The sequence below is a fragment of the Pezoporus flaviventris genome, unplaced genomic scaffold (assembly GCF_033815535.1).
Source record: "Pezoporus flaviventris isolate CSIRO_AGI_PZ_B2104156 unplaced genomic scaffold, CSIRO_AGI_Pfla_v1 ptg000037l, whole genome shotgun sequence".
Lineage (NCBI taxonomy): Eukaryota > Metazoa > Chordata > Aves > Psittaciformes > Psittacidae > Pezoporus > Pezoporus flaviventris.
This window is the reverse complement of record NW_026892585.1, coordinates 3,881,236-3,902,141: the sequence shown is the minus strand read 5'-3', so window position 1 is coordinate 3,902,141 and position 20,906 is coordinate 3,881,236. Positions and strand designations below refer to the sequence as shown.

The 20,906-nt window shown below is 42.7% G+C and overlaps 1 protein-coding gene across 1 annotated transcript in view; it reads left to right on the top strand.

Annotated features, from left to right (window-relative positions):
• The window catches only part of GLB1 (galactosidase beta 1), a 41,227-nt gene extending 21,743 nt beyond the window's left edge, over positions 1 to 19,484 (top strand). The window contains exons 8-16 of the mRNA XM_061464522.1: positions 484 to 605; positions 704 to 744; positions 1,098 to 1,210; positions 2,983 to 3,057; positions 8,397 to 8,486; positions 10,039 to 10,152; positions 11,484 to 11,615; positions 15,611 to 15,850; positions 19,066 to 19,484. Of these exons, the coding sequence (XP_061320506.1) occupies positions 484 to 605; positions 704 to 744; positions 1,098 to 1,210; positions 2,983 to 3,057; positions 8,397 to 8,486; positions 10,039 to 10,152; positions 11,484 to 11,615; positions 15,611 to 15,850; positions 19,066 to 19,326 (1,188 nt within the window). The 3' untranslated portion in view covers positions 19,327 to 19,484. The remainder of the gene's footprint in view (positions 1 to 483; positions 606 to 703; positions 745 to 1,097; positions 1,211 to 2,982; positions 3,058 to 8,396; positions 8,487 to 10,038; positions 10,153 to 11,483; positions 11,616 to 15,610; positions 15,851 to 19,065) is intronic.
• Positions 19,485 to 20,906: the final 1,422 nt, after the last annotated feature.

The following is a 20,906-nucleotide window of genomic DNA, read 5'->3' as shown; positions in this document are numbered from 1 at the left end:
AGATCACTGGAAGCCTTTTCGACAAGGGGAGAAAGCCCACTGAGCATGCAAGATTATCTCTGTGCTGTGAAGTTGTTTAGAATGCCATTTGATATTGGAAGGATCTATTTTAATTTAGTCTACTTGTGCTGCCCTGCAGATAACGTGTTACTTCCATCATTTATTTGAATGTCAAGCCTCTGCAGCGTGTTCATGTTGACAGGTTCATAGGAAGCTCATGCTCTTTGGTACTTCCACATTTATTTTCAAAGTGTTCCTATAAAATGATTGGAACAATTGTTTAATTTATTTGCCCAGTAATCTGCTGAAAAGGCCTGACTTAGTGTGTACTTTGCTGTATTTATAGTAGCTCAAAAATAGCTCTAATGAGTCAAGGTGCCCTTTTTCCTTCCCTCTTACAGTTAGTAACCTGAAATCACATTGCATTCTGTTCTTGTTCCCTCTTCATATTTTCCCTTCCTCTTTTGCCCTTCCTCCTTTCAGGTTAATTCTGAGTTTTATACTGGATGGTTGGATCACTGGGGGCACCGGCATTCTGTTGTGCCCGCACAAACTATAGCTAAAACACTTAATGAAATCCTGGCACGTGGTGCTAACGTTAACCTGTAAGTGTGTGCTTAGTAGAGGTTAATTTGGGGGGAGCATTTTTTTCCCCAATTCAGCAAAACCTGATTTAAGTGGATGGCTTTTTTCCCCTTTTTAGGTACATGTTTATAGGTGGGACCAACTTTGCCTATTGGAATGGTAAGAGATGATTTAAGTGATGCTCATGATGTAGGGGAGATCTTTATGAATTAGGTACTCTGTGAAAGAGTAAGCTCTGCTTGCTTTCACGTGACAAAGCATGACTGTGTTAGCTGTTCTCTGTCTGTTGACAGCGTGTTGTCCTAAACCCACATGGTTTTGGAGGCTTGCAAAGGCTACTTCTGCCTCAGTCCTCTGAAGCAGTTGAAACATGGATAAACTTGTTTCTCTTCAGAGTATTTCTGAAGACTTTATGATAGAGCAGTGTGAGCTCAGAAGAATGTTGTCCTCCATCAAGAACTTTCTCTGTGCTAAATACCACTGTTTGTAATTGCCTTTTTTCCCCCCTTCAGGTGCTAATATGCCCTATATGCCACAGCCCACTAGCTATGACTATGATGCTCCACTGAGTGAAGCAGGGGATCTGACAGAGAAGTATTTTGCCTTGAGGGAAGTCATTGGCATGGTGAGTGTCCCCAGGACATGTTCCCTTGAAACATCACTGGTGTACTGCAAACACTCTCATTTTTGTGTTGGTATGGGTTACTTCTGAGTTTACTGCTTCCTGCAGGGAAGGGAAGTATAACAAGGCAATTAGGCCAGCCTAACTGCTCCTTGTTACAAAAGGGGAAAGATCTTGCACCTCTCTGGCTATCCTTTCTGTCCTGATGGGGAGTGAACAGAGCTTTTCCTCTTGCAGCATCTATCAGCCGTTGGGTTAGCTCCGGCTCATCACTGCAGCTTAGTGCTTTGGCTGACTGTACCCAAACCTGCATGGTGTGGTTTGGAGTCTCTCAGAAGGAGTGTGCTTGTCCAAATGAACACTTACTTGGGTTTTGTCATGCCACAAACTGTAACTAGTGCTTGGGAGCAGCCTTGCCTTGCTGTAAAAGTGCACGGTATCTTTACAAACTGGAGACTGAAGTGAAGCATGGAACCTGCATCTGGATTTTGAATATCTTTGCATTGGAGGGTTCAGATGAGGCTTAAAAACAGATTCCATGGGAATACCAAGGCTCAAGCTTGTACTCGCTGTCCTGTTGCATGCTAGCAACATCCCTAGTGACTAAAAGACATATTTCTGATGGGAGCAGGTCTCCCAAAGGTGTACTACACTTTCTCTAGGATTGAGCATGCCTTTGTCTCTGTACCTGTAGAAGGCCTGCTTATCCCTAAGCTTTCCATTGAGGGCATCATTTTAATAGCCTTTCAAGGGGAGCCTCCTGTCTTGGTACAGCTTTTCTCACCAGAGAAATTCCCAAGCTTCCCGTTTTTGAGTTGTTTTCTTCGAGGCAAGATCCTTATCTGAAATGCAAGTAGTGTTCTAGTGCAGTGAGAGCCTTCATGAGATCTGAAGTGTTCAGTATAAGCTAAGGCGTGTTGGTGTTGTGGTCTCTCTCTTACCTTCCATATCATCTCAGTAAAGTTTTCCTGTATCTGTGGGTTCTAAATTCCTGTATCTGTGGGTTCTAAACCCATAACAGTCCATCTACTCTGTTGCAGTTTGAAGTGGAGCTGATGGAAGAAAATTAAGTTGCCTGCCACTAATGACTGTGTTCCACATGTTGGTTGTGTAGAAGGGTAGCCTGTTACAATCTTCCTTTACTGTTCCCTTCAGTTACTAAATATAATAAAGAATAAAGGTTTCAGTGTACAGCTTCTTTCAATTGCTGACAGCATTCTCTAATTTTTACTGCTTGGGCTGAGATTTCCTACTTTTGACATCTTCTCTTGGCTGAATTACAGTTTTTCTTTTCTTTAAGCCTAAATGACCATGGCAGGGGTTTGGAACTGGATGATCCTATGGTCCATTCCAACCCAAACCAGTCTGTATTCTGTATCTTGATTATTTTCAAATACAGAAAGAAAGAAATGGACTTGTTACCAGAAATAGAAATCAGGTTTTCCTCTGTTCGTTGATAGGAAGGCTAATGATTCCCATATTGAAGTGCTGCTAAGGAAGGCTCAGCTTCAGACTTAGAAAGGTTCACTCAAGCTCCTGTGGACTGAGAAGAGGACTGCAAGAGGGTTTTAGAAGCCAGTAGTGCAGGCTCTAGCCACGGGAGGGCTCCAAGGGCATTGATTGTTTGGAAGTTCAGTCTTACACTAGATGCAGCTGTAATCCTTTAGCACAGTGAGATTATCTCCTTAAAGTGGATAGTGGAAAGTGAGACTTCCATTAAAGCATGCTTTAATCTGTTTCATGTGTTTGTTTTTTTTTCCTCCTTCCCTTTCTAGTATAACCAGCTACCAGAAGGTCTTATCCCTCCAACAACACCCAAATTTGCATATGGGAAGGTTCGCTTGCAGAAGGTAAATTGTACCTGTGATATGCTGTGTGTTACCTGCATAGAAAAGATAATTCTTACATTATGCAGTTTGTACCTAAGTTTTACTAAACTGAGATCAATATGTTATTAAGACAACAGAATCATAGCTGTCCAGGATCACTCATGTCTGATTAACGTAGCTGGGGGAATGCTGGCATCAGAGCTATGAGCAAGGAGTGTTTCTGTAGCTGGTGATGCCTCTGAAGTAGCAGCAGCAGGTAGGATATACTTGTCTTTGAATTATTTCTAGGTGCTTAAAGTTTGAATGTGGAACACTTCAATGCATTTGAAAGTCTGCTGGACTTGTGAAAATCTGTAGCTGGTGAGAGGAATCAGTTTCCTGCCGACAGAAGGGCATACAGATATGTTAAACCCTGTCTGACACAGTAGTATATAGCTGCTCAGCACCTGAGTAGCTGGGATTTGCCCACAGCACCATCATTTTGCAAGCTGGGGCAATTCTCTGTGAAAGATGGTTGAGAACTGTGTTCCTGCACTGAGTATAGAGGATGGTTTGAGGGGGGGATGGAGGAGACCACAGGTATGAATTTGTCTGTATTCATTCTGCTGGGCACAGACAAGTTGCTTTGGTTACTGTACTGGATGCTGTAGTTCAGAATGCATTGGTTTTGTAATTTGAATTTGGAGGTCACCTTTCCCCTCAGTGATGTATCTGCTCTGTTGTGGAAAATTGGTAATGCAGAGGCTTTGCAGGTGCTTTCAAGTCATCCCACTCAAGCTGTGGGCAGAAACACCTCCTGTATCAAAGTGATAGCACCAGATCTTCATCATTTTCACCAGCCTTCGAGTATCCTCGGTCGTTTTAGGTTGGAGACTGCCATATGAGGTTTCACTGAACAGGCTGATGCTTGGTAGTGACTAATTTTATACCACTGCCAGTACACCCACCACTTCTGCTGCTATCAAAGCTCATCACTAAGCACAGCAATCAGATTTTGCCTCTTCCATCTTCTTATGGTTCATGGCTATCAGATAAGGCTGTTCAGTTTCAGTAGAATGATGAGCTTTCATGCCTTCAAGAAATGAATGCTGCAGAAAGCCCAGACCTCTGTCTTACAGAGGATGAGTCAAATTACTCAAATATCACAGTTTTGACCTAGCCATCACACTGGGAGCCCTGTTCCTGCACCTTCTCAGCTTCTATAATCCCTGCTTTCTGAGGGGAGGCATTTTACTCTCCGCCTAGTAGTTGTAGCAGTCCAGATGGCATGTCTGACCTGCCAGGTGTGAGGTTCCTATTGCTGCCTGTACATATGCTGCCATCTGCACTGAAAACCTCTAGAGCAGTTTTCTGGGAGGAAGGCTGCTTCCGTTCTGTGAAACCACTGCTTCGTTTCAGCAGCACTTTGTTCCTCTGCTTCATTAACCTGCAACGCAGGAGGAGTCTTAAATTACAGAGTGTTTATACCATCCCAGCCAAAGCCTTCCTCCCAGCTTCATGATGCATTCTAGCCCCTGTTGGAACCAGGTCCAGTGAACCTTGTTGATGGAGAAGCTTGAATGTGTTTGGGTGAATATCAGAGAGGGAATATTCAGAATGATAGGACTTAGCTTTGGGAACAGCAAACTTCCCAACTGTATCATTTGCAGTGATGATGCTAGTACAGGTACTGTGTGAAGCTTCACTGTGCAGTCAAGGTCCAGCAGTCTATGTAGACCATTGAATCTACCACAGTGAACTGAATCCCTTGGTACTTACACAGAAAGGAAGAGGGAAAGGAGACTCCAAAGTGTTTTCAGGGGTCATATGGTGTGTTTTACAGGGGTATATGTGACCAGAGCAGGCTGGGTTTTTTCTCACAGGATATTCTGTGACAATTCAATCCTTAAGTGCCTGATCCACTGCTCAGGACCTAACCTAGAGGAAAAGAGAGCTTTGCCCTTAGCAGTGTTACCTGTCATATTTGCTGGCTTTCGGGGGTCTGCAAATAGGTTGCCCCAGATGAAAATAATTGGGAACTTAGGCTAGTTGGGGAGGGGTAAAAAAAACCCAACCAACTAAAACCACCACCAAACATAGGACAAGGAGTAATGCATTTAAACTGAAACAGGGGAGGTTCAGGTTAGATCTAGGGCAGAAGTTCTTCCCTGTGAGGGTGCTGAGGCGCTGGCGCAGGGTGCCCAGAGAAGCTGTGGCTGCCCCATCCCTGGCAGTGTTCAAGGCCAGGTTGGACACAGGGGCTTGGAGCAACCTGGTCTGGTGTGAGGTGTCCCTGCCCATGGCAGGGGTTTGGAACTGGATGAGCTTTACGGTCTCTTCCAACCCAACATTCTATGCAACCCAAACCCTACAACAGCAGCACACCTCCCCTGCTGTTCCCTTCTCAGACACTTGTTCAGTCTGAGCTATTGAATTATTTTAAAGAAATCCTGGTGGGATAAATTTGTTAAAAGGTGCTGGGGACACTGACATTGCTGCAGAAGACATGAAAGCAGGTGATAAGGAAAAGATCTTGTTGCGTAGATGCAGAAGGTGTGTTGGAGATAAGGAATGAGGGTAAGCAAAGGCAGAATGGCAGTAGATGGGCTCAAGAAATGTGAGCAGGATGACAGGGTTTAGGCATTAGGCAGAATGTGGGGAGCATCGTTTCCAAAGGGAAGTGAATGAGTCTCAGTGCCTGCAATGTGTCTGTACAGGCTTGTGAGCAGGTGGTAGTTTCTGGTCACCACTAAGGAGGGCTTGTATATAAGTGCCCCAGTACTGCAAGCTGCAGACTGATAGGCTCTAGAGACATAATCAGTCCTTGGGATGTGCATACCTCAAGCAATAGCAAACAGTGGGCAGCACTGGTATGAGCTGGGACAGAAAAGGGTTAAGGAAACGGGATGCTGGTAGTTGCTGATACCATTCTTGTTGAGGCTTAGTTTCATGCTTGCTCTTACACTTTGGTTCTGAAGACATTGCTCTGGAGGATAAGAAAGCATTCCTGTTTTTTGCTTAGTAGTCATCTGTTATTTTACAGATGAAATAACAGATTTTGATCTGGTTTTAAATGTTCTTGACAGTATTTGTGATTTTTAAGTTTACTGTGAAGTTTCTGTTGTGAACCGGATTATCCACTGAGTAGCAGTCGACAGGAACTTGCAGCAAGAGCAGATCATGCTTTTGAGGTTTCTTCGTGTATTCACCACTTCATGGTGAAAAGCTGAACAAAAATAATCCATTGAAGTGTCAAAGAAAGAAGCTGCTACCAGCCCAGGCCATGTATGAATCATATGTGGTCAGTCTGTATTTAGAACAGAAGTCTCCTTGATAGCAGGAACTTAAGACCAACAAACCCAAAGTCAAACAGGCACAGATCCAAGCTGCTGATATCAGTTCAGCAAGGCACAAAGGTGCACTTAGTGCCAGTAGCTTGTTCAAGTGACCATGTATGTCCTAATACTGCTTACATTAATTTCTAATTTCATTTTCCACCTCAGGCCAAAACTCTTCATGCTCATAGGACTGTTGTTTAGTTCTGTGAATCGGCTCTGTCAGTGTCTATGTGGAGATACTGATCTCTTGCTTCACAGCCACTGTACAAGACCTGGTTGGTTGAGTCTCTCTTGTGGCCTGCCAAGTCTTACATGTTGCTTTAACATTACTGGCTCCCTTTGAGGAGCACAAGATGAGGAATGGAGCACATCCAGGACAGAGTGTTTGGGGAATTCTGGTTATCAGTTTAGGTACAATGCTTCAACTGAAAAAATAAGAACAAGCCACTATCATCCAGATTTTGCAAGCCATCATTTGCCTGACAGCCCTCCTGCCAGAGTGACCATCTTAGCTATGGACTAGTGAGGGTGACCCAACCTCCAGGTAGTGATGGTATTGCCCTTTGTATACTTACAGCCTTCTTTTGCTCCATCACATGTAACTTGGGAAGACAAATGCCATAACATCTCCCCCTTCGTTGTTTTTTATCCCCCAGCTTTTATTACATGGTGTTGAATATCCCTTGGGTCAGTTAGGGTCATCTGTCCCCACTGTGTCCCCTCCCAACTCCTTATGTACCCCCATCCTGCTGACTGGTGGGGTGAGGAGCAGAAAAGGCCTTGATTCTGTGTAACCACTGCTCAGCAGCAGGTAAAGCATCCCTGTTATCCACACCTTTCAGCATGAATCCAAAGCATAGCCCCATACATTATGAAGAGATTTAACTCTATCCCAGCTAAACCCGATACTATACTGAAGAAATAAATCCATGTACATAGATGATTCCTGCTGACTTCCATCACGTACAGCATTTTGCACAGTGATGTACATTTTCATTTCAGCACTGCTGACTTTCATTTGTGCTCTGTGCAAAGTCAGTAACTTGCTATTGAAGTAGCCTCAGAAGTTTGACTTGCTGTGAATGCTGTTAGAGTACACAATTTTACATGATTTTAAATGCCTACATTGGGGTTTTGTACCGTTTTTCTGAAGGATTTGTAAGTAAATCTGCATTTGAGGACTATTTTGAATGTCTAATTTGTTATTACCACAGTGAAATAGTTCTTGTGGAACAGCCAAGACATCTTGCATGAAAAACATGAATGCAGTTAGGTTTCTTGAGCTTGTAAAGCATATAGTGTGCATCCTGACTACCATCAAATTGATAGTGGACATTGAGAGAGAATTGTAGAGAGGGGAAAACTCCAGAATCACAAAAGGAAATTGCAAATGGCAATGAAAGGAAATTAAATTGTACACATGCAAGTCCTCATTCAGCAAGGTACTTATGCATGTGACTAGCCTCAACCGTGCTCCAGTCTTACTAAGATCGGTCCAGCTACTTCAGTGTGACACTGAATCACAACATTAGGGTTTATAAAATCATTTCAAACTAAATAGGGTAAATGCATCTTGGATAACTTGTGATGGAACCAAATGAGATCCTTGCACACATGGTCCCTCACAATGATTCCAATGTAACTCACTGGAAATCAGTAATATTTTCCCTACTTTGATTGGAAGTCTAAGTGAGCAAAATTCAGATAATCTAACTGGTTTGTGTTAATTGTCCAGAGCAGTTGTGTTCATAGAACCTTTGGGAGAAACTCCTGGGTTAGTTCTCATTAAATGATAAAGTGTCACGTTTATGAACGTATAGCAAATTTAGAACATCTGCATTTGTAAAACATCGCTGCACGTGGGGCAAGTTTCTGTCAGGGTTCTTCAGTTCTCCGCATTGTATTATTATCTCTAAGGATGATGTAATGGCTTAGGACTTCTTTGCTTTCTGGAAAGATGCAGGTAGGTGGCAGGATATACAAGCTGTTACTTTTGGACAGGTACTTACTGACCTTCATGTATCTGCATTTCCTGTGCTGCAGGTCGGTGCTGTGGTGGAAGTTCTTGACAGGCTGTCGCATGCTGGACCAGTGAGAAGCACTTACCCACTAACCTTTGTTGAGCTAAAGCAGGTGAGGATCCTTTCAGTAAGCACTTGTCAGTAGTTTTGTCAAGTTCCCTTGAACAACCCTCTGTGATATTACTCTTCTTGAGTCCAGCATCTTTACCATCAGTCAGCAGGTGGTGAGCAATTGCATTGTGTCTCACTTGCTTTATGTGTTCTTTTATCATTGTTATTATTTTCCACTTCTTTTTGTTTCCTATTAAACTGGCTTTATCTGAACCCATACCTTCTTGTTTCTCTTCCTCATCCCATTGGGGAGAGTAACTGAATGGCTGGGTTAAACCACAACAGTCCTTTTTGCAAGCAAGGCACAACACAATTGCTTTTCACCCACTGCCTGATGCCCAGCCATCCCCCAGGCAGCAGGATGCCAACTCCTCCCAACTTTACTGTTCAGCATAATGTCATATGGTGTGGAACATCCCTTTGGGAGGTTGGGATCAGCTGTCCTGGTTGTGTCCCCTGCAAGCTTCTTGTGCTTCCTGTGCTGTCAGGGCTATATGAGAAGCTCAAAGTCCTTGACTTTAGTGTAAGCACTGCCTAGCAACAACTGAAACAGCAGCATGTTATCAGCATTACTCTCATCCTAAATCCAAAACACAGCACTACACCAGCTATAAGGAAGAAAATTAACGCTATCTTAGCTGAAACCAGGACACAGGGTTACGTTCTAATCCAAGCCTATAATATAAATGGTTTTGTGGCTATTGAGTGAAACAGGTGGTCCATTTTTACTTGTTTTTTATTTGCGTTTCACTTTGTGATGAGAGCAGATCTAATCATTATGACCTTTGTTTTCTGATGGAGAACTTAGTGAAAAATATAGGACGAGGAGTGATGGGTTCAAACTGAAACAGAGGAAGTTCAGGTTAGGTGTAAGGAAGAAGTCCTTTACTAGGAGAGTGGTGAGGCACTGGCATAGGTTGCCCAGAGAAGCTGTGGCTGCCCCATCCCTGGCAGTGTCCAAGGCCAGTCTGGATGGGGCTTGGAGCAGCTTGGTCTAATGTGAGGTGTCCTGCCCATGGCAGGGGGTTAGAACTGGATGAGCTTTAAGTTCTTTCCACCCCTAAACATTCTATGATTCTGGGATATTCTTGATGTAGATTAGGTAGTTCTTAAAATAAATAATATAGGCTGGATGAATATGTCAATTATGGGCAGGGGGTGATGGAGTTTGTTACATAAACTCAGTTGGGAAGGGGTTTTCCAGCTATCTTTTCATTGATTTCGGTGAAGAGATAATACTGTCAGTTATTAATTGCTTTGTTTTGAGGAGATAACTTCATAGGCAAGATCCTTATCTTCTAAAGTTACATAAATGTTTGGGTGCAACACTTAAAAATGGAAACTGTGGAATTTACACCCGTTACTTGAAGGTCAAAGTGAGTTCTAATCTGGAGTTGGTATCTGATAGATGCTGTCTGAAGTGAATGAAAGTTAACGTTTCAGTCTGAGCGTGTAGGCAGGAATGTGGGATACATCTAATTCATGACTTGAACTGAAGCTACAGAATGACTCTGTTCATTAATCTGTTTGGGGTTTTTCCTTTCTTTTCTTAGTATTTTGGGTTTGTACTGTACAGAACTGCGCTTCCCAAAAACTGTACGGAGCCAACGCAACTGTCTTCACCTTCAAACGGAGTCCATGACCGTGCCTATGTCTCCGTCGATGGGGTAAACAGTGTTTCCTGGTATTAATTTCTGCAGTGGGTGGCCTCATGAAAGTCATTCCTGTAGTCTGCCTTACCAAACTAACTCTATAAGGTAATCTTATTCGGTCACATGAAGGAAGGAAGAAAGTATACCGTTGATTCTCTTCATCAGGGACTGTAGTGACAGGACAAGGGGTGATGGGTTCAAACTGAAACAGGGGAAGTTCAGGTTAGATCTAAGGCAGAAGTTCTTCCCTGTGAGGGTGCTGAGGCGCTGGCACAGGGTGCCCAGAGAAGCTGTGGCTGCCCCATCCCTGGCAGTGTTCAAGGCCAGGTTGAACGGGGCTTGGAGCAACCTGGTCTAATGTGATGTATCCCTGCCCATGCAGGGGGTTGGACCTGGATGATCTTAAGGTTCTTTCCAACCCAAGCCATCCTGTGATTCATACTAAATGTTCATATTTCAGAAAATACTATGTTATTTCTAAGGAAAATGTAATTGTTTCCATTTTTGACACATTTGAATGTTGATACAGAGTCCTTACTTAAGTAAAACCAGCCAAACTAGAAGAAGGATTTACTTGCAGGTTCATGAAATATGTTAATGATATATATACTTGGTGGCTTTTTACAGTGTTTCCATAGCTTTTGAGGGATTTCATTCTCTTTAAGTGTGGGGGAAGTGGAAGCCTGAGCCTAACTCTTGTCTTAAAAAACTGGTTACTGCCTACAGGTTAAAAAAGACCCCAAGTTTATTGTACAGGATGTGAACTGTACCTTTCTTCCCTTAAGAAGGGGTTTGTTCCTGCTTAATGAGAACTGATATGAATTCACAAGCTTTGATAGCCTTTTTTGGAATTAATCTCTGACCTGTGCTGACTCTCACAACCTTTGTGTCCAGGTCAAGCCTTTCTTTCCTTATGTTGTTAAAATGGGAATAAAGAAAACTCAACATTGAAGCAAGTTTAATTGGAAGATGAAACCCCTTTTTATTGCCAACAACTTTTCAGTCACTAGGCTCAGTTTGAGAACCTGCTTTTTTGTGAAGCAGGTGCCTCAAAACCCACTAGGTTTCTAATAGCTGAGTTAGTTGAAACCAGGTAAGGAAAGAGATGGTGTCAATTAGACAAATGCCACCTAGTAGCACTTGCTGATGTACTGAGATGTGAGTATTGATATAGCAGCTTTTGTGTGCACGTGTTCTCACATGCAAAAGGAGGAAAGGAAAATGAGGGGGTTCACTTATTTTGTTTCCTTTTTCCCCTTTCTACATGCAAGTTGAAGAGAAAAATAACAGGGGTTTGTTGGTTTTCACTGGTTGTCATTTTCTTCCTCTTGGTATAACTCATATAGGTTCCTCAGGGTGTTCTTGAAAGGGACAAATCACTTTCAATAAACATAACTGGAAAGGCTGGAGCAAATCTGGACATCTTGGTGGAGAATATGGGCCGAGTCAACTTTGGTAGATACAACAATGACTTTAAGGTAAGTGAAATCATTTATGTTACTGAACTGTGGTGGGTTTTCCTCTTTTCCACAGGCTGAAAAACAAGTAGTGGCTTAGAACAAAAAGGATTACACAGCTCTAACTTTACCTCAGGGTATAACTACTAGTTTTCATCTGAGTTTTTTTTCCAGTCACCAAAATCTATGTGTAACTAAAAACTGCCAAACACAGGAAGTTTTTTGGTGGTGGTGGTGGGTCACTTCTGTTGTGAGCCACAGTGTCACCCACAAGACTTTCAGGTTGTCAAGTCTGTAGCTAACACTTTAAAATGTGTGAAGCTGTTTGGATGAACTCCAAAAGTGAGTTGGAAAATCGCTGGTTGATTGCCAATCGATCTGGGTTGTCCTTTGAGGTTTTTGAATCCTTGGATTGCATTTGTGTGTGTTTACATGCCTATAGTGTATCTCTCACCGTGTCACGTTTCCTTTGTCAGCAGCGTATCCTTGCAGTATTTTTGGTGTGGCTAGGAAGGGCTGTCTCATGAGCACTTTACCATGTAAACACTGCCAGTTCAGGTTTGGACTGATCAGGTGTTGGAGATAATGATCAGAAAGCTTCTGAATGTTTCTGAGTCAATGCTACACTTTGGGACTGACACCTTAAGTGGCTGTGGTGGGTTGACCTGCATCACTCTTCCGTCAACAGGAGGTGGGAGAAAATACCAGAAGGGTTCATGAGTCCAGATAAGGACAAGGAGATCACTCACCAGTTACCACTGGTACTGGGCAGAAGAGAGTTGACTGGGGGAAATCAGCAGCGGGTCTGTCTTGGAACTGGCTTTGTCCAACGCAGGGGCAGCTTCTTGCATCTTCTCACAGAAGCCACCCTTGCAGTCTGCCTGCTACCAAAACCTTGCCACGTAAACCAATGCAGTGGAGGTGCTGCTGAGGTAGGAAGGGCAGGGGCAAAAAGGAAACCTTTCTTGGTTTAGACTTAATGGGATCCCTGGTGTGATATTTGTGAGGGCATTGTAGAGGCCAGGCTTGCTGTGCTTCATGTTGGCTATGTTCAGTGTCAAAGCAAGCTATTTGTTTTTAGGTTTTGATATTATTAGGCCACAAGTGATAATGAAGTAATTGGAAAGCTTTACAATTAAGAAGAGATTTGCAGCCCCTAACTGCTAGATTTGACTTGCCTTGTATTGATTCCATGATGTTCTTTCAGAAAGCTTGTCAAATGTTCAGTGGCTGTCCAGATTAATGGCTGGTTATTACGGTGCTTTTTGGTGCTAGGGTGATGCCAGGAAAATGAGAAGCTGCTGTTTCCCCTCAGTCTTTCTGTGATAGGTGTTGTGGAGCAGAATTTAGACTTCTCTAAAGCAATTCTTCATTAATTTAGATGCAAGAGCAGCAGAAAGATAAACATCACAGGAAAGACATGGGCCTGAAGAGTACCATTTAGTTATCAAGCAGAGGCATGGGTGCTGTGAGGAAACAGGACTTTAAAGCTTGTAAATAGAGGAAAGAGTGAACCCAAGTGAGGATATATCTTTTCTAGCCTAGTTGATGAGACCAAAAGCTGGTAAATTTGGGGGTTGTTAGAGAATCTAGCTCGTTCTGTCTAAAACACAGAGAGAGACTTGAAAGATTGACAGCAGCAGAAACTCCCATTCTCACACTTGTGTTGTGCTGCCGTGAGTAGGATGGGCCTGTTTGCGTTGTTGAAGAAGGATGTATATTTGTTATAGAAGATTTGGAGCTGAGACTTGGTTTAAAGGAATGTCATTGACCAGTTGTCTTATTCTGAAGTGTGTTGTGGTGAGGTTTTCTAGGTATATCTCCAGTTATGCTAAGACTCCATCCAAGGCAAAGCAATACAAACTCTAAGCATTTGCAAAGCTGGTAGCCTACAGGCAGCAGTAAAAGCACTTTAAAAAGCATGCAGTTCTTTTAAATCCTAATCAGAACAAGCTAAACTTGTTCTTATGGGAATTCTTAGGATGTATGAAAGCCTCTGGATTAAAACCATCAGCAACTGAGGCTTTTCTGTGCTTGAGGCGTATAAATTCAGTGGGTAGCAGTAGTGTCAACTCTGCTCATGCTATTTTTCCAAGGTACCTTGCCTTTATCTGAGTGGCAAGAGAGGGCAGCTAGTACCCCAGTGTGTTGCCTTTGTGTTGAAGCAGCAGAAGCGTTGCATTCAGTTATTTAATAACAGGCTAGGTGATAAAGAAGCCTATGTACTTACTGTGGACTTAAGGTGACCGAGTTGAGGGTTAGATGTTGGATCAGGAAGGTGCTCAGTGTTGCTGTGAATGAGCTGAAATTCCCCCTTACAGCAGGGTTTCAACCTTGCAAAGCAAGTTGAGTAGGCACATAGCTTGTGAGGATAATCCTCTAAAAGCAGGCTTCCTTCAGTACAAGAGGTTGCCTTTCTCAGGTAGCTTTGGAATATGCGCATTGCTTCTTCTTGCAGAACCCTTCCCTCATGCTGTTCTTCGTGTTGGTTTTGAAACCTGGGAATAATTGTACCTTGGGGTTTAGGCACTCTATGCTTTCAAAAGCAGTCTGGGGGAAGAGGTTCCTGCCTCCTGAAGCCTTGCATTTTGAAGCAGATTAGGGTGGCTTGTCTGGGTTTTGGTTGGCTGGTTTTCAGTCACTTTTATGGAGCTTGAAATTGAGCAAAGCATCGAGCTTTTGGGAAGGAATCTTAACAGGGTTTTCACTTTAAAACATCCTGCTGATCTCAGTCTTGTTGAAGGACACAAAGGGAGAATGTGGCTTCTGGTTTTTCTGTCTCTTTTCATATGCTCGCTTCCACCTACATCATTGTTTCACTTGGCAAATCTATATCCATATCTGACTGTTGACAGAGGAAAGTCTGGGTTGTGTAGAAAGGTTTTGCCACTTAACTCCATTGAGATACATTATTTTGCTATGAGAGAAATAAGATCCTGTTCTATAAACTGGGCATCTAGGTAAAGGAAGAGAAAACCAGTTAGTGCTTGAACTGATGATGAGGCTGGTGGAGTCAGTGCAGTGCTTACTAGACATCAGAAGAGACACACAACATAGATCAGCCCTCCAAGGCCATAGAAAATGTGGTTTTGCTTGTTCCTGTTTGACATGTGGTGTTTGCAGAACTTAAGTTGCACTGATAAACAACCTCTCTGCAGGGTCTGTTCAAGCAGTTATATGGATGTAGCAGCAGTGGTTTAAAATCAACCCTTTGTGTCACACTAAAACACCGTTTTAGAAACTTATTCTAGCACAATTAGGATTTGTGCAGGGGTAACAATGTTCCTTCTTATAGCATGCCCATACCTTGCTTTTGCATTTGCTGTGTGAGTCCACTGGTGTGCTGCACACTTGGTTCCACCATAGAAGTGAAACAGAACTCTGTGGTCTTGAAGCTGACTGTAAGCTTTAGAGTATTTCACTGAATCAGGGTCACAAAGCATGTGCCCTTGATTTTGTCATACTGTATCTTAGCTGGAGAGGGTTTGCAGGAAGGAAATACTGCTTTCTCTGCTATTGTGCAGGTTGATGTCTTGGGTTAGTGACTCAGTGTTACCAAATCTCTTGATGATATCTCAGACCTATGATATTTAATGCTTCTTCCACTTTATATTAAGGCCTAGGTTTTGGAATCATGTTCATGTTGAAGCAAAACAGAAATTTTCCACAGTTATGGTGAAGAAAGCTTGAGGGAGGGGAAGGCACAAAACACCCCAGCACCAGAACCACAAACAGACAAACCACAGACAAAAACCCTTGGGCATTGGTGAAAGATCAGAACTTAGAAGGGGAACAGATCTTTCCCAGTGAAAAAACTGAACTCTTTGTTCTTAAGCAAAGCTTTTAACTTGGTGAAGACCAGATGCTAGGGTTTTATTCAGACACAGGTTGGCAGCTGTTGCAAATGGTTTGATGCAGTTTTTATTCCTGACTGAGTTATGGCTGCAGCCAAATAACTTCAATAGCATGAAGTTAATTATGTTCTCTTTTGGGTTTGTTTTTTTTCCTCCTCCTAGGGTCTCGTTTCAAATTTAACTCTTGATGAAGATATACTTGCTGAATGGGAAATCTATCCTTTGGACATAGACGGAGCAGTGAACCATGATATTAACAGGCACCTTGATGAACCAAAGAGATCTGTTGACGATCCACTGAGTTACGAAGCACCTACTTTTTACACTGGAACACTTTCAATTCCTGGAGGAATTCCAGACTTGCCTCAAGACACCTATGTCAAGTTTCCTGGCTGGACAAAGGTACAATGTTTTGCTGTAAAAAGTTGGAAGTCCACTTCTATGGACAATCAAAATCCACCTTTCTTGGATGGGTAGAGGTTGATTGTAGTGGTGGGGTATCTCAAATATATTTAAGCAACTAGGAAGTTCATTCCTTAAGTAAATCTGGAGAGAAACTATTAAAAGAGAAGGGAAAGGTATATTCAAATGACACATAGTGTGGGTGTAGAAAATGGAGCCATCATCAGAAACTAAACCCCTAGTCTTTCAACACTGAGAAAGCTGAAATGTCAGGCTATTTAGAAATGCCTGTCCATGGTGAAGGACACTTTCCTGGTTATATTAATTGATTAAAAACATGTTTGCAGTGCTGTCTGAAGAAATATGGACCTCTTAGAAAACAGAGGGTTGGACACAACTGCTGGTGGTGTGCCCATAGATACAGATCCAATGCATGGAATATGTTACTGCTTGTCTTCTGGAGGTTACCTGGACTGAATGGATCAGAGAGCACTACTCTGAGAAGCCTGTGGGCAGATCTGTGTTAATGGAAACTTCTCATAGGGCTGGAATGCAGCTAGAGCAACAAAGTGTGTTTTCACAGTGCCGTGTTTGAAGCAGCCAACATGCAGGGTGGGTAGAGACCACCTCAACTCACTGGTGGGAAGCCCAGAGAGCAGAATGTGTGCACTCAAGTGCCACTCTTCTTAAAGACCTGAGCATCTAAGTCCAGGCTTATGGGAAGTGCCTGTGATAGTGTTAGGTGGCAGAATTATTGATTTCTGAAACAATTAATTTACTGCTATTAAAACAGAATAGGAGAAGGAGATGCTGGTGGTCTATTTACAGTATTGCAGTGGTTAAAGCACTTCCCAATAGGCAGAAGACTCTGATTTGTTGCTGGCACTGAGCTTGGATGAGGAAGTTTGATTTATTCATTCCTATATATGTGCATGTCTTAATCACTGCATAAAATCCAAAACCAGCTGTTTGCACAGCAGCTGGAATCTGAGACCCATGAATCGCAGATCTTGTTCAGGCAGTGAGATGACCATACCTGCCTGCTGGCAAACTCGTCTTTGAAATGGCAAATGAACCCAAGAATACTTATATATTGGTGGAAATATATTCCTCTGATCTGTAGAAACCCCTATTATACATAGTTTATATACCCTCTAAAGCAGTCATGGTGAGGAGATTCCAACTGAGCTGTAAGTAGGGCTATTGAATTGATTCTTCAAGCTTTATATGGATCAGACCAGAGTTTTAAGGCACCCAGGAGTAAGATTGAAGTGATACTGGGTATTGAAACCAAGACTTCCAAATAAAGGCATTTGCTCATTGGTGAAGTTAAGGTAGAGAGCCTTAAGGGTGTGAATTCCACTCAGGTCCCACTGTATCTGGGCCTTAATCCCTTGAGTGGCATTATGTGAACTGGCGATGCCACGTTGAGGAGAGGGACTCTTAAAAGGGGTTGAAATTGATGTATTGGAGTAGTTGGAAAACTATGGAAACAAACATTTAGCAAGAAAACATCAGGGGGGTTGGAACTAGATGATCTTAAGGTCCTTTCCAACCCTAACTATTCTATGATTCTACGGTCCTGCATATTAAGACAAGAAGTCTGACATGCTGGATAGCCTGGAAGGAAGGGTACAGCATTAACAGTCATGGCCTATGGTTGTAGCTTGCTTGGCTTCAGTGGTTTTTAAACTCTTTATTGATAAAACTTCCTCCACCTTCACTTGAGGAAGCACGGTGGCCTTGAGTATACATGCCCTGCATGTGTGGTTAGGTTTATCAGACTTTCTCTTCAGCAGAATAGAGGATTTGGAGTCGGGACACTTCTTGATTTCTGTGGAATCATGGGTTGTAGTTGCTGACCCTGCTGAAGGAGTTCTTGGTACTGAAGATAGAGATCCCCCCATGCCTTTATTTTGTCTGAGGCACATTGACTGGTAGTCTATAATATTGGGATTTGCTGGTTAAGGGCATACAAATTCCTGAGCGTGCAGTCTCTGGAAATTGCAGTGCTAATAATGATAGTTTGGAATTGAGCAGTGAAGTCCAGAGCTTTACTGGGAAAATGAGTTTACAACCAGTGACCAAGATCAGAAACAAGGGACCTGTCTGATCATACCATCTGTATTAGAACTGTAATGCAGTTGATTCCTATAGTAAGCCCCTTCTTCCCAGAGGGTTACAGTCCCTCTCTGTAGTAGGTGGAGTCACTCTGTAGCAGATAAGCTACTGTCTTCTGGGTACACTAATTCAGTTTGTGTAGGGAGGCTGCATTAAGGCCATGTTTTCCTTTAAAACTCTTCAAGCTCACTCCTTTGCTTCTGTAGTAAATAGTTCTTCCTCTTGCCTTTTAATGCAGCAAAAACAAGCCACAAAGCATGATGAACTTGGTCAAAAAATGAACAAACTTTGACCTCAAACCTGTTTTTTAACGACCACCTTAGCAGAACTGTGTAAGGCAGGATTTCATACCACAGAGCTGAACTAATTCACCTGCATTTGCAGATGTGCCAGCTCCTCATACAATTTCTCTTGGGAGTTTGGCAAAACTTTGTTTCCATAAATACTGGAAAGAGAAAACGCAAGAAAAATGCCTCAAAACCAGCTTGAATGCCATTATTCACTGTTAAAATTGTGCTGCTGGAAATCTTTTGAACTTGAGGTATTTATAATGTTAAACCAGTATTCAGAACTAGGGGTTCTGGCCATTTCCACTGTGAAAAGTAATTTCAAGGGAGTTTACATCCCAGGTAAACCACAATTTCATTGAACTTCAGTTAATGCTTGCAGACCTTCAGGGATTGTAATGGGTGTAGGTAGCTACAGCAAAATACAGTACTCTCTTGCAGTGTGATTTCAGCTTCAAGCAAATACAACTTTCAGGTTTGCTGTGCTCTTAAACTTGGTGCAGAATTCAGTGCCAGGAACCTGCAGTTGTGTTGTCTGAAGTGTTGGCATACATGGAATCACTGCAGTATTTGACCACTTTCTTTTTAAGCATTAATGATGGCTTTAACTCATCAGGTGATTTACATTCTTTTCACTGTTACTAGCATTTCCTTGGACCAATCTTCTCTCCTTGTGTTCTGCCAAACAGAAGGATGGAGGGAATTAAGTTACTATGTGAAGAGCATTATACTTAAAGCTATTGCTCTGCTTAAAGCATCATTTGTTCTCTGTCAAATTATTAATCTGTTGTTTTTCTCTCTCAACAGGGGCAAATCTGGATCAATGGCTTTAATCTCGGTCGCTACTGGCCAGCCCGTGGTCCTCAGCTGACCCTTTTTGTCCCAAGGAATATACTTGTTTCATCAACACCAAACAACATAACAGTGTTGGAGCTGGAGCATTCACCTTGCAGCACCCAGGCGTGCGAGATAGAATTTGTAGACAAACCTAGTATCAACGGAACCACACAGTATCCAAGTTATGCTCCCCAGCTCTTTGTTAGAGACTTGTGGCTGAACCATCTCTAATGATTTGAGTGCTTCCTTATCTTCCCTTTCCTTCCCTTCCCCTCAACCCGTACTTCCCTTTTTTAAAGCCTCAGTTTTAACCAGTAGGTTTCCTTTTCTAAACCTGCCAGAGTTAAATACTGAAATCATCTCAGAAAATAAAAGCTGTAGCTTCAGAATGTGCCTTGGACTGTGAAATTGAACTTCACTGGAAGATGCACAGCAGACAGGTGAAAATGTAGTCCTTGTAGGCTGCTTACAGCCTCTTACACTTCTCTCTCTTTACCATGTTTTGCAACTGGAGAGGAGCATGCAAAAGGGGTATGCAGTCTCACTAGCTTGCTGGTTTTACTCATGGGGACGGGTAGATCCAAGCTGCCAATAGACTAGACACTTCCAGCTGATTTTATCCCCTGGTTAGTATCAATATCATTTGAGTCTGAGTGGGCTTACTGCCTGTGTTGAGGGGAACCTCACCTCCGTGCAAGTGACCTTGGAAACATTTCAGTTGGTTTCTTACAGGGGCAGTGAGAAGTGTGAAAGAGAACAAGCTGGTCCAAATAGCAGTAGCATGGAGAAGGACCTGGTAGTCTAGATCTGGAAAGCCAATTGTCATCTCTTGGACAGCAAGTTCACTGCTTCTTTTCTGCTTCCTCTGAAGACTTTAAGTAAATTGATAAGTACAAGGATGCATATAACATATAAAATTTAGGCTGTTTTGGCTGGGTCAAAACAGCCTGGTTAACCTGCCTGCAGTGTATAGTCTTAAAATGAGACATTTTTCCTTTAATGGATTAATGGATCCCAGTTGGGGTTTATTTCCCTTCTTTTTGGGGTCTGGAGTATGTTTTTCATAGGCCAGCACCTTGGGAGCAGAAGGCAGAATCTTCTTTTTGATTCTTATGGCTTTGCTGTCAATCATGCAGACTCTTTGGTGAGATTTAAACAACCAACAAGATGGAATTGAGTATTTTCATAATCTCTGGTTTCTTCCTTTGATTTGTCTGACATGATTAAAATGGTTCTTTAAAGATAAAATCAGTCCTGTGTGTTTGAGAAGGAAAAGGGAGAGGGGGGAGAGATAGGAGCGATTACAGTATTAAGGGAGAAATGAGGTTGTAAAGTCTCTAATGGACAAGGAGTTCTTGCTGATGTCTCATTTTCCTGTGTGATGAAGATGTGTGCAAAGTAAAGCACAAGTATCTGTAATGGGCTGTGTGGACTCTGGAGGTGCCACCTTTTGCTGAGATGGCCAATGCAAAAACCTGACTGTTTCTTCTCAGCTGATGAGGACTGATACTTCCAGAGGAGAAGAGAGTGAAAAGCAGCACCACTTGTATGGGTATCTACATCTCAGTTATGTGATTGACATGTTTGGGCTTTCAAACCAGACACATGCAGGTCACTTGAGCCAGAGAGCTTCTACTCTCAAGTTCCTACCCCAAATGCAAAGTCTAATGGCTGGGGGCTGTGTGGTCATTACCAGATGTGCTTCATTCTTGGAATAAAGTGGTCTGCTCTGACCCCAGACAGTTTTTTTCTTGACACCATTCCTTTGCAGACCCTGGAACAGACCCTGCAAGCAGTTTATCATCAAGTAT